Raw genomic sequence first — 12,817 nt, forward strand, 5'->3', positions numbered from 1 at the left:
GCACAGTTCCTGGGTGAACACTAACTTATGGGGAGTTCAGCATGGTTTGCAGGCTTGTTAGAGCAAGGACAAAGGGAATTCACACTGCTTCAAAAGAGATTGTGATGAAATGTCAGGAGGATCCTCCTCACACTAGGAATCTTTCGACCCTGGAGAAGCAGGACACAAAAGGAGATGTAATGTCTTCTTTCGTCTAAGTAGGGACAAATAGTAAAATGAATAAGTAAAGACATTTTGTGGACAGAATGATAGAAGACTTGATCTTTTAAGATTCCTCTAATTCTACCATTCAATTAACCTCCATCATTTGTCAGCCATTAAATAATTCTGAGTTCCCTGCTTAATATTTTGTACCCAAGAAAGCCACTGTGTCTTACTGTATCTTATCAAGAGGCATGAATTACAATGATATCTTGTGTTTTGTACCAAAGTCACCAGAATTGCATGTACATGAATGTGCAGAATAAGGTAACAGAATCCCAAGAAAAACTCTTTTCCAAGTCACCTCTTCCTGTTTATCCTTCAAAAGGGCAACAGGTTGCCACGTGCTTTTTTCTCAGCTTCTTCATAGCTTTCTTCATATCAGCATTTCTGAGAGTGTAGATGAGTGGGTTCAACATGGGTGTGATCACAGTGTAAAACACAGAGAATACCTTATCCACAGAGAAGCTGCAGAAAGGTCTCAAGTAGATGAATACACATGGCACAAAGATCAGGCTGACCACTATTAGGTGGGAGGCACAGGTAGACAGTGCCTTGCTCCTTCCCTGGCAGAAGCGAGTCCTTAGGGTGATCAGGATGACAGCATAAGAGAAGAGCAAGACCAAGAAGCAGACAAGAGACAGCAGACCACTGTTGGAGACTATCAGCACCTCTACCACATAGGTATCCATGCAGGCCAACTTGATGACCTGGGGAACATCACAGTAGAAGTTGTCCAGTTCATTAGGGCCACAGAAAGGCAGCTGGATGACCAGGATGACCTGTGTGATTGAGTGGATGAAACCCCCACACCAGCAAGCAAAGACCAACTGAAGACATAGCTGGCGGTTCATGACTGTCAGGTAGTGCAAAGGATTGCATATGGCAACATACCTATCATAGGCCATAACTGTCAGCAGAAACATCTCACTGGCTCCCAGAAAGTGCAGGAAGTAGATCTGGGCCAGGCATCCAAAAAAACCAATAGTCTTGTTCTGCTGTAAGAAATCACCTAACATCTTGGGCACAGTAACGCAGCTCAGGCACAGATCAATGAAGGAGAGATGGCCCAAGAAGTAGTACATAGGAGACTGGAGCAGGTGAGCATCAGCTCGCACTGTCACCACTATCAAGAGGTTTCCCAGGACAATTGCAGCATAGAACAACAAAAATATTAAAAAGAGAAATAGTTGTAGCTCCCAGGAGGATGACAGGCCCAGAAGTACAAATTCTGTCACCTTAGTGTCATTTTCCTTTTTCATCAAGCCAAGAATAGACCTAAAGAAAGAAGAATTGGATTGGTACAAGAGAAATTAAGTCAGGAAAATATGATGAAGCAAATTCCTATTCATCTTTATATCTACACCACAGTGCTTACTGCATAACAGAAGTTCAATAACTTAACAAATCAAAGGGAGAAGATTTGTAAACAATGAGTTTATATGTCGTGCAAAGGTCAACACTTATCATAAATGTCTGTTATGAAACGTGAATCACTTAGGAAGAACTGAAAAAGGAATTTGTGTTCTTTGTATTTATTATTATAATTATTATTTTTCCAGGTCACAGAGAATGGGAAGTTTGTAGAGACTGGGTAAGAAGAAATAAAATATTTATCTTTAAAGTTTAGGGAAGTATACAGCTCAGTGGAAGGTAATGACTAGAAGACACTAATCAACAAGAGAAAAATACCAAGGACAATAACTCATACCAATGAGGCAGGTGCAAAAGGCCACCATGGCCTATTTTGTATGAAAAGATAATAAAAAGAATCAAGGCCATGTTGTTCTAGACTCTTCAACAATCAAAGATACACATAAAGGATACACTAAGATATAATTCTATCCATTTTTGTCATACTCAACATTCACATTCAGACCCAATATTGGGTGAGAATATCTTGGATTACAAATAAAAACTCAGGGAACACTGACATATTTTTTTCCATTGAAGTAGTTAAAAATTAGTAGCTGCTTCTATTCTAAATTAGACAATATTCTGTCTAGAACCAGTTCTAGACAAAATGTGGAATGAGACAAGATTTGTACTTTTCTATATCTAGTTACCTATTCTTTGCTGTAGTTAGTTCTCTCAAACCATTCAAAGAAAGATATTTGATAAAATCATTTATACTCAGTGCCAGAGATTTGCAAAGACAATAAAGAAAAGTACTTGAATTCCTGAAAGAATAATCTTTAATGACAAGAAGTCTTCTCAATAATGTCTTTCACCAAGACATTAGAAATATAATTAGGAAAAAATTGTGATTACTCCTTAATGTGAAAACATAGTACATGACAGATGTATCATACCCTTGTTACTGCCACAGAACAGATTTAAAAAAATAAGTTTGTATCTAATTAGACAAGATCAAAATTAAATAAATCAGAAGGGTAGATTAAACAAGAGAAACTATTCAAAACATAACCCAAATTACTATAAATCATCCTTAAACCCTAGTTTACAACCTACTTCTTTAGTCATATTTAGTATCAGAGACTTTTAGTACTATAAATGTTTGAACAGTTCCTACATATTTAATATAAGAAAAGATTCTGATTAATAGTGATCTCAAAATTTTAAATTTACATAAAATAGGCAAGATGTGCATTTGCACAACAATGTAATACACATTTCAAAAGGGTAAAAGAAAAGCTTTTGAAGATTTGCATCATAAAAAATGATAAATGTTTGAGGAGGCAGATATGATTTGAACATTTCACAATCCATACATATATCAATGCATTGTGTGTTATCCCACTAACATACACAATTTTTATGTTTATGTATCAGCTAAGAAAAAAATTCAATTTAAAGACATTTTCCTTGTCAAATCTCTGCAGGGCCAGAAGAACCACATTAAAAAATGTCAGTTCCATTATCATTCTCTTAGTAGAAGGACAAAACCCTATCAAGGATTTTGTGTTATAAAGCCTAAGAATAGCAAAAGAATTTGTTTTTAGTTTACAAGATAGGCCAAAGAAATTTAGAATGCTTAATGAGAAATGCAAGTCTTTGGGAAAGGGCTGCTCTGCCAAAAGGGAAAAGAACAAAAATCAAGCTCTTGAAATAACACAGGATTACTCATGATCAGCTGAGCAGCTAGTCTCTACTTTTCCTGAACATGCAGTCAGAAAGGGCTATGAGGAAAATACTAAGAAAGATAGTAAAGTTCTCACCATAGAATTTGTGTGTGTGTGTGTGTGTGTGTGTAGAGTGTATTTTTTGCTATTTTACATATATGCTACACTCAAAGTGTTCTTATAGGGAAAAAAAAACTTGACCATACAAACAATGTGAAATGATTTTTTAGCTGAAGTTTAAATGCCATCTGAACTCTTTTGGGAGATGTCAGTTGTGTTTCTAATTTCCCTTGAAACACCAAGAAATGGTGTCCTTGAAGATGACACCCATGGCAGCATTTCTTCTCAAGAAAGGCATACTCTCTGCTGTAAACATTTTTGGCCTTGTTTGAAATATTGAATTTTAAATTGCATTTGAAATACATAAAGATTTAGCAAAAGCAAATTAAATGATTACAGAAATGGAAAATAGGATCTAAGAGGAAGTGTAGTAGAATTAGGTAGTCTGTTCTTCTTTTTTTTTTTCAGAGCAGCAAGGGTTATATTCAAAGCATAAAGTGGACCACCATTAAATTTCCCCAATGTCAATTTCTACATTTCATTTCTATGAAAAAAAAAATGGGCAATGATATCTCCAAACTGAATGGGCAATGATATCTCCTGCTGAAAAGGGGTAAAGTTGGGGGAAGTAACCCAAAGTCCTTATTCTCTATCAGGACGAGTGTGGCCAGTTAAGTGCATTTAGCATCAGAGCAGTCCAAAGGTCCACAGTGAATTAGATCACTGCAAAATAATATTTTCACTTTTCAAGATACCACTAACCCCAAAATTCCTTGATGCTATAGAAATTTCATTTTTCTGTCAATGCTTCTAAGAATCTAGAGCAATAAAGCTCAAATGATCACTTAAATTGAAAATGATGAATGCTAGAGTTACAGAGAAAAAGATCATAGATTATAATAAGCATAAAAATGAAAATGACATTCAAGACAGAAGAGGGAGCAAGGAGGTGAGTGGATTATGAATAAACACGTATGAGAAACTTACATCATTGCTTGTGAGGAGCTATGTGGCTTCGAGGAAGGAATATTTTATATTGCCTTCCATCCCACCAACCCCCTTCTCACAGTCTCAAGCTCTGAAAATGAGCAATCATAAGGTGACCGCCACAGTTGCCCAATCTGTGCCCTAACTGCTTCCTTATAAGCCAAGCTCTCACTGAGGGCTGATTGTATAGATTGCAACAATCTTCTGTCCCTAGAGCTCTGGCTGTAGCTGAGGTTTTCAAGGTACTTACACCACTGCTCAGCCTAATGATCCCTGATATTCCCCAGGCTGCTGCTGCTGTTTGACTTGTCTGCATTTCAGTTCTTGCCTGAAAACTGACCCTGTGCTCTCTGAAATAGTCAGACCTGATGCATAATAGTCCATGCCTTTTACTTACTTTGTATTGATTAATTTGGGACTTTGTATGCCACCCATTTTTCAGGTTTCAACCTGTACCTGAGCAAAAGGATTCCCACTGGTTTCTGTCTCAACCATGTGCCTTGGAATGGTAGAAAATGAAGGATTAATACCAAGCTAATCCTGGAACCTGAAGAAGAAACACTTCCTTCATGTTCCTTAATAAAACACCTGAGTGACCTGACACCTCAAGCAACTTATCTACTGGCACCTACTGGTAGATTTCATTCAGAAAACAAAACTGCTCTCACTATAATATAATTGAATATTTTTTATAAATTGTTGTCAGAGTACAATATTTTAAATGCCATGCACATAATTCACTAATAGATGATGAGCATGTCAAAAATGTATTTATCTCATTAATGAGAGTCAGCAGGATAACATAGTCATAGCAAAAGAGAATATAAAATATGTGATTTAAAATAATCTGAGCACAAAAATAACACAAAACAAAATTTTTTTAAATTCTATGTAATCCAATTAATGCCTTAAAGGTCAATACAACCCTAACATTATCTTTTATACCATGAATAAAAGGATATCAACAAAAATTAGAACATTTATGTCATCTAACATAATATAATTATACAATGTTTGAAGATCTCAGAAATATTAATGAACAGTAAATAGTATGTTAAAAAATTACATACCTCTAGAATCAGATGACTTGTAGACAGTCTTGTAAAGCAATATTTGAATATGATATCAACAGGTCACTTAATCACTGCTTTGCCTTATTTAGAAATTTTCTTAAGTGGTGAAGAAATTATCATAGCCTCCAAAAATATTCTAAACTACAATTTTTTTTACTTTATTGCATTTAAATTTTATTAGTCTTAATTGGTTTGTATATATTCAGCAATATTTTTTCATTAACACAAGCAAATCTCTTTGTTATACAGACAGCAAATCATGTTCAAACACTAAGACCAAAAAAATAATTTCTGAAAGTCATATGAGTAGCCTAGCATTGCATTTTCATATCTTTATAATCCCAGAGAATGTTTTTTAATTGATTTTATTATTTATCGATTCTGAGATTAGAAAAATAAAATCAATAAATACACATTAGATTTTGCTACAGCTTATCTACTGGCACAAATGTGAATAAACTTCTTTTTTCTTCATATCTCCTATATTTTCTAAGGTATTTGGCTTACCAGGAAATAGCTTTCCTTTTTACATGTAGAGTGGGGCCCTCCATAGGCCATGAAATAGTACCAAACCAGATTTTGGGGAAGGCTTTGTAGGCATTGTTTCTACATAGGTAGTACAATCATTTTCTTGAAGTGGTGAGCTGGCCATTATCATTTGAAGAAAGTAAAGAGAAGTTTAATATTGCAATAATATGACATGATAATAAAGAATTCACAATTTTTTTGTTTGATCTTACACATAAGTTAGGGCTAATAATGTAGCTCAGTGGCAGAGCACTTGCCAAGCATGTGTGAGATTCTGGATTCAATCCCTAGCACTGGGAAGAAAAAAAAAAGTTCACTAATACAGAATCAATGTGGTATGATTTATAACATGTCATTGCTTTCCTTCTACAGTGGACTTGTAGTTACAAGAGCCAAGAAGTCCATACTTGAATTTCATTCTAAGATAAGGATGGGAGGCAGAGTATACCAGCAACAGAGTATCAGACAATTCTCTTCTGCAGGAGTTCTCACATCAGTCTAGTTGGTAGAACTTTCCTGCTGAGAGCCATGGCCGAGTCTGCATGGCCCCTGGCATTTTGCCAACAGTATTGATTGACAGGCGAGGCATTACTATCCGCCTCTGCCGCAACTTTTGAGTTCTCGCACTATTTTGGAGTTCTCGTGGGGATTTCCGGGGATTCCCCGAGAGTTCCCATTGGTTGGGGAAGTGCAGGAGGAGGGATTTCCGGGAGAGATATTTCCGGCTGGGGGTTCCTGGACAAGCCTCCTGGCGCGCTCGGGAGGATTCCCCGGGAGCTGTGTGAAGTGTTTTCCTGCAGTTTAAAACATAAAGTTTGTTCCTGCTTCAGTGGCTCGTGATTTGTGCCCAGCCAGATTGCGGCATTTGGCGGCCCGTTCGGGGAACGTCTGAAGCTTCGGGGTAAGTGAAATTGCTTGCCCCTAAGGGAAGGCGAGAGAATGGGCGACCATTTTAAAAAACAATGTGTTCTTGTTTTGATTTGTTTTGTGTTTGTTTCAAGCTGCCTATCCCTAGAATTTTCTCAGGCAGATTGGGAAAAACGGTTGGCTCAAGGTTTGAAGTTGTTTGCCCCTGAGGAAGAGATAGAAATAGACCACAAATGCACATGTCAAGAAAATAGGAAAATTGATACAACGATTTTTTGTTCCGTTTTTGTTTCATTCTGTTTCGGTTTTGTTTTGTGTTACCTTACTGGGTTGCGTTATCTTTATAACAGATTAGAAATTAGTAAAAAACAAACTGAAAGAGTGTTAAGTAAATTGTTAGAGGTTCAGACCATGGAGAAAGACATTTTAGATCAAGCAAAAGAGAAGGTCTCTCAAGCTAGTCAGACAGAGGAAGAAAATTTAAAGGAAGAAAGCTTAGAGGAGAAACAGCTATTAGGGAAAAAGCTACAACAGGAGGCTGCTACTAACACCGTTCTATCACCAGAGGGCGTAATTCAACCAACAGCTCCCCCTATGGAGATAGCTGAGTGGCCCTCAAACCCCTGTAGTTGATAGATGGGATCCTGAGACAGGACCTCAAAGATTAGCATGCCCTGTACTTGAGCAGACAGGAGGGCAGCGAATTCACCGTGCTTTAGATTTCAAAACAGTGAAGCAGTTAAAGGAGGCTGTAACAACCTATGGTCCTCAAGCACTGTTCACTGTAAGCATGGTCGAATCCATTACCAACTTGGACATGACGCCAGCAGATTGGGCTAGTATGTGTAAATCTGTGCTAAATGGAGGACAATATTTGTTATGGAAGGTTGCCAATGAGGAATTTTGCAGGGAGACAGCTAGACGAAATGCAGCAGCCGGTTACCCTCAAAGAAATCTAGATATGTTGTTAGGAAAAGGACCTTATGAGGGTCAATGGCAACAAATTGAATATGATCCTGGCGTATACGCACAAATTGCTGTAGATGCGGTTAGGGCATGGAAAACTTTACAGGGGCATGGAGGTTTACAAGGTCAATTATCTAAGGTAATACAAGGAACTAATGAACCTTACGCTGAATTTGTAGATAGGCTTATTCAAGCAGCTTCCAGAATTTTTGGGGATACAGAACAGGCAATGCCATTTATAAAACAACTGGCTTATGACCAAGCAAATCGTTGTTGCAGAGAGGTCATTAGACCATGGAGACATGAAGATTTAAACACATATATTAAATTATGTAGAGACATTAATGAACAAGGGCAAGTCTTAGCAGCAGTACAACAGGCTTTAGATGCCAGGCCAAAAACATGCTATAATTGTGATCAAACAGGACATTTTAAAAGGAGTTGCCCCATAGGAGGAGGGTTTAACAAAGCTAGATATCAAACGAATAGAATACCGGGTATTTGCCCACGATGCCGTAGAGGGAAACATTGGGCTAATGAATGCCGTTCTCAAGCCACCATAGAGGGTATTCCATTATCAAAAAACGGACAAGGACCAAGTGTTTACCCACGATATCGTGGAGAAAGGCATCGAGCTCCATTGCCAAAAAACAGACAGGGGGGCCTAATGCTCCGGGGCCCACGACCACAAATGTACTGGGCTCTGGAGGAACCCAGAAACACCATGGAGGAACCCAGCAACACCATCAGGGTAGTGCCCAGGACACAATATCCATCAGATCTCTCATCAGACGAACCAGAGGAAGCGCAGGGTTGGACATCTGCGCCTCCGCCAGAGCAGTACTAACTCCAGAGATGGGAGTTCAAATCATTCCCACAGGAGTAAAAGGACCTCTTCCCCAAGGAACAGTAGGCTTATTGTTAGGACGCAGTTCTTCTACGCTAAAAGGACTTATGATAAGTCCCAGGGTAATTGATTCCGATTATGAAGGTGAAATAAAAATTATAGCTAGCTCTCCAAAGGGTATACCAGTAATTTCACCAGGAGATAGAATAGCACAGTTATTAATAATACCCAGCCTACATGATAAATTTTCCAGTAGTACTATAGAAAGAGGTTCCAGGGGATTAGGCTCCACAGGTGTAGATTGGGCTATGCTGTCTTTAAATTTAGATTCTCGTCCCATGCTAAAACTAAATATTCAAGGACATGAATTTAATGGACTACTGGATACAGGTGCAGACCTTAGCATCATATCTCGTCAAGAATGGCCAAAACATTGGCCGTTACAACAAGCCACTCAAACGCTTCGAGGCCTAGGAGTGGCGACTAATCCCCATAGAAGTGCAATGGTATTAGATTGGAAGGATCCTGAAGGATGTGAAGGAACTATACAGCCATATGTATTGGATCATCTTCCTATAAATTTATGGGGACGAGATGTCCTAGATCAATTAGGTTTGACATTAACAAATAACATCAATCCAAATGCGCCCACTATTAGGGCTAGACAAGGTTTCAGGAAAGAAAAAAGATTAGGAGAACAAGGCATAGCAGCACCAATTCAAATAGATCAGGGAATAAATAGACATGGACTGGGTTTTCAGAAGGGGTCACTGAGGCAATAAAAATTACTTGGAAATCAGATAGACCAGTATGGGTTCCTCAGTGGCCCCTGACTAAAGAAAAGATACATGCAGCCCATGATCTGGTCAAACAACAATTAGCGGAGGGACATATACAACCTGCCGTATCTCCTTACAATACTCCCATTTTTGTCATTAAAAAGAAATCTGGTAAATGGAGATTATTGCAAGATTTAAGAGCCATTAATAATGAGATGGTTATTATGGGACCTGCTCAATCAGGGATTCCTCAATTGTCTGCTTTGCCAAAAACCTGGTACGTTTTAGCTATAGATATTAAAGATTGTTTTTTTTCAATTCCAATTCATCCTGAGGATAGTCCACATTTTGCATTTACTATCCCTGCGCTGAATCATGAAGGTCCTGATCAGAGATATGGATGGAAAGTACTCCCTCAAGGGATGGCTAACAGCCCAACTATGTGTCAAATTTATGTTAACAAAGCAATCCAGCCACTTAGAAATCAAAATCCTGAACTACAAATATTTCACTATATGGACAACGTATTATTAGCACACAAAGATAAAAACACATTGCTAGAACGTTATGCCACACTTACAAATTTATTAAAAAATTATAATCTAGAGATAGCAATAGATAAAGTACAATTACATTTTCCAATTAATTATTTAGGAGTTCTATTATCCTCAACCATGGTCCGTCCACCAAAAATTCAAATACGAGTAGATCAACTCAAATCACTTAACGACTTTCAAAAGTTATTAGGAGACATAAATTGGATAAGGCCTTATCTAGGCATACCAACAGGAGAGTTGGGACCTTTATTTGATATCCTAAAAGGTCCATCAGATCCAAATTCACCCCACATGTTAACGCCTGAAGCAAGAAAGGCATTAAAAATTATTGAAACATATATGGAAAATATGCATTTGGATAGAATTGATATAACTTTGCCTTTATTATTTATTGTAATACCAACAAAAAATATTCCTACAGGGGTATTTTGGCAAGAAGGTCCATTATTGTGGATACATTTATCTTATTCTCCTAACACTATTCTTACTAGGTATCCTGAGGCTGTAGGACAATTAATACTCAAAGGAATAAAAGCAGCAAAGGGAGTGTTTGGAATTTCTCCCAATAAAATTATTACTCCATATACTATGGATCAAATTGATGAGTTAGCTAATGAGTTAAATACTTGGGCAATAATCATGTGTAAATCTAATGTTTCATTTGATAATCACTTACCATCTAATCCTTTGTTGTGTTTTTGGTCTTCGCATCCTGTAGTTTTTCCAAAAATGACAAGAAAAACCCCTATCATGAATGCTCCAAATGTATTCACTGATGGGTCAAATAATGGTACAGCAGCAGTAGTTACCCCTGATCAAACTTTTACATTTTTAATACCCAAACAATCAGCTCAAACGGTAGAGCTTAATGCAGTTTTACAAGCTTTTGTGATGTTTAAAGATTCTGTATTTAATTTATTCTCTGATAGTCAGTATGTAGTTAATGCTATAGTATCCCTTGAAGATGCTGGCAGGATTTCCCCTTCCTCTACTATTTTCTCTTTGTTTTCTGCTATACAAAGTCTAATCTGGGACAGAAAAGATCCATTCTTTATAGGACATATCAGAGCACATACAGGATTGCCTGGAGCCCTTAGTTTGGGCAACAATTTAGCAGATAAAACTACACATGACATACATATTTTCTCTACACTAGAAGAAGCTACACATTTTCATAAGAGGTTCCATGTCAATGCTAATACTTTACAAAAGCGTTTTAAAATAACTAAGGAATAAGCTAGACAAATAATAAAACAATGTCAAAATTGTGTGACCTTTTTACCACAAGTTAATCTTGGAGTCAATCCTAGAGGACTGATACCTAACCATATTTGGCAGATGGACGTCACACACTTGCCACAATTTGGAAAATTAAAATATTTGCATGTTACAGTTGATACTTCTTCTGGATTTTTGATGGGCTCCCTTCATTCCGGAGAAAAAACTAAAGATGTTATAGCTCATTGCTTACAAAATTTTGCCACTGTGGGCGTTCCAAAACAGTTAAAAACAGATAATGGTCCTGGTTATATTTCTACCTCTTTTAAACAATTTTGCTCATCATTTGGCATTACTCATATAACAGGAATTCCATACAATCCACAGGGACAAGGCATAGTTGAAAGAGTTCATCAAACTATTAAAATGTACTTACTAAAGCAAAAAGAGGGAATTGGAAAGGGGTATATGTCACCCAAAGATAAACTTAAAATAACCCTTTTTACTCTAAACTTTTTAAATTTGGATTCCTCAGGGCTTAGTGCTGCGGAAAGGCATATGTGTTCAAAAAATGTACATAAGCCTAAGGTACTTTGGAAGGATATTCTAACAGGACAATGGAAAGGTCCTGACCCAGTGATTGTCTGGAGTCGGGGTTCTGTTTGTGTTTTTCCACAGGGAGAACAGCAGCCGATTTGGATTCCAGAGAGATTAACTAAAACAATTTCTACAGGCCAAAAGGAAGATGATTTGACTCAAATCCATAACAGCTGATATCCAGAACTCCAGTTTGGCTATTCTTACATCTGCGACAGTGATTAACCAGGATGCTTTTTTCAATATTTATTTTATTATTTGCCTTTTCCCACATCATAAAGTTCTATTTTATTTTTGAGCTCATACAGACCTAGGTTAATGTTTTTCTGATCAGTTTTATTTTTTGACTGTGGAGTTTTTAAGCATTGCAATGGAGATTTCACCTAGGTAAAGCTACAAGGCCTTTACTATTGTCTTATGTGTTGTATGTTATGTGTGCACACTTCTGTTTTGTGTTGTATGTCTGTATGTGCGTATGTCCATATATCATATATGAGGAGCGCTCATGAATAAATGGATCCGAATTTTTTTATTCACGTGATTTTAATGGTTTAATTTAGATTGGGTAAACAGCTGTTGAAAATTGTTTTAATATGTGAACAAATAAGGAGGTTAACAGATCTGTTTGTTTACTTTCACCTTTCCTTCTCATTATATTTAATAATTCTGTTCAGGATAATGTAAATTGTTCAAAAAATTGTTTTCTTAGTGCCTGTTGGAATGTTACATAATTTTTTTCTTAGCATCATTGCCAGAATTCCTATCTTCATCCCAGTGCCGGTGAAGACAAAGATAAAACCAAACTACAGCTTCTTCGATAGTTATCACAACAAACTGTAAAAACTGATGCATCAATGAATAATAACTCAACAAGTAATGCTCAATTAAGGAGTTGATTTACTTTGGGAGGAAATGGACATATTGACAGATTCCTCTGCTTTGAATTGCTTGCAGACCTTGCCTGGACTATGTATCACTTGTATGCATTGTGAACTATCTGTTGGTATAGTGAATTGTGGTAGTGCTGGAGTATTTTTGCTGATGGTGTCACCGG

General features: G+C 37.2%; 1 protein-coding gene across 1 annotated transcript; it reads right to left on the minus strand.

Annotated features, from left to right (window-relative positions):
* Positions 1 to 515: 515 nt before the first annotated feature.
* On the minus strand, positions 516 to 1,469 carry LOC124104773 (olfactory receptor 4Q3). Its single transcript, XM_046461867.2, has one exon. It carries the CDS (start codon positions 1,461 to 1,463, stop codon positions 516 to 518), a length of 948 nt encoding a protein of 315 aa, XP_046317823.1. The 5' UTR covers positions 1,464 to 1,469.
* Positions 1,470 to 12,817: the final 11,348 nt, after the last annotated feature.

Source organism: Marmota monax, unplaced genomic scaffold, assembly GCF_021218885.2.
Source record: "Marmota monax isolate L192 unplaced genomic scaffold, Marmota_monax_Labrador192_F-V1.1 WCK01_AAM20220418_F8-fsc00001, whole genome shotgun sequence".
Taxonomy (NCBI): Eukaryota; Metazoa; Chordata; class Mammalia; order Rodentia; family Sciuridae; genus Marmota; species Marmota monax.

What these genes read in the sequence shown, in the direction of transcription:
- LOC124104773 (XM_046461867.2), bottom strand. Translation starts at nt 1,463, where the DNA reads ATGAAAAAGGAAAATGACACTAAGGTGACAGAATTTGTACTTCTGGGC.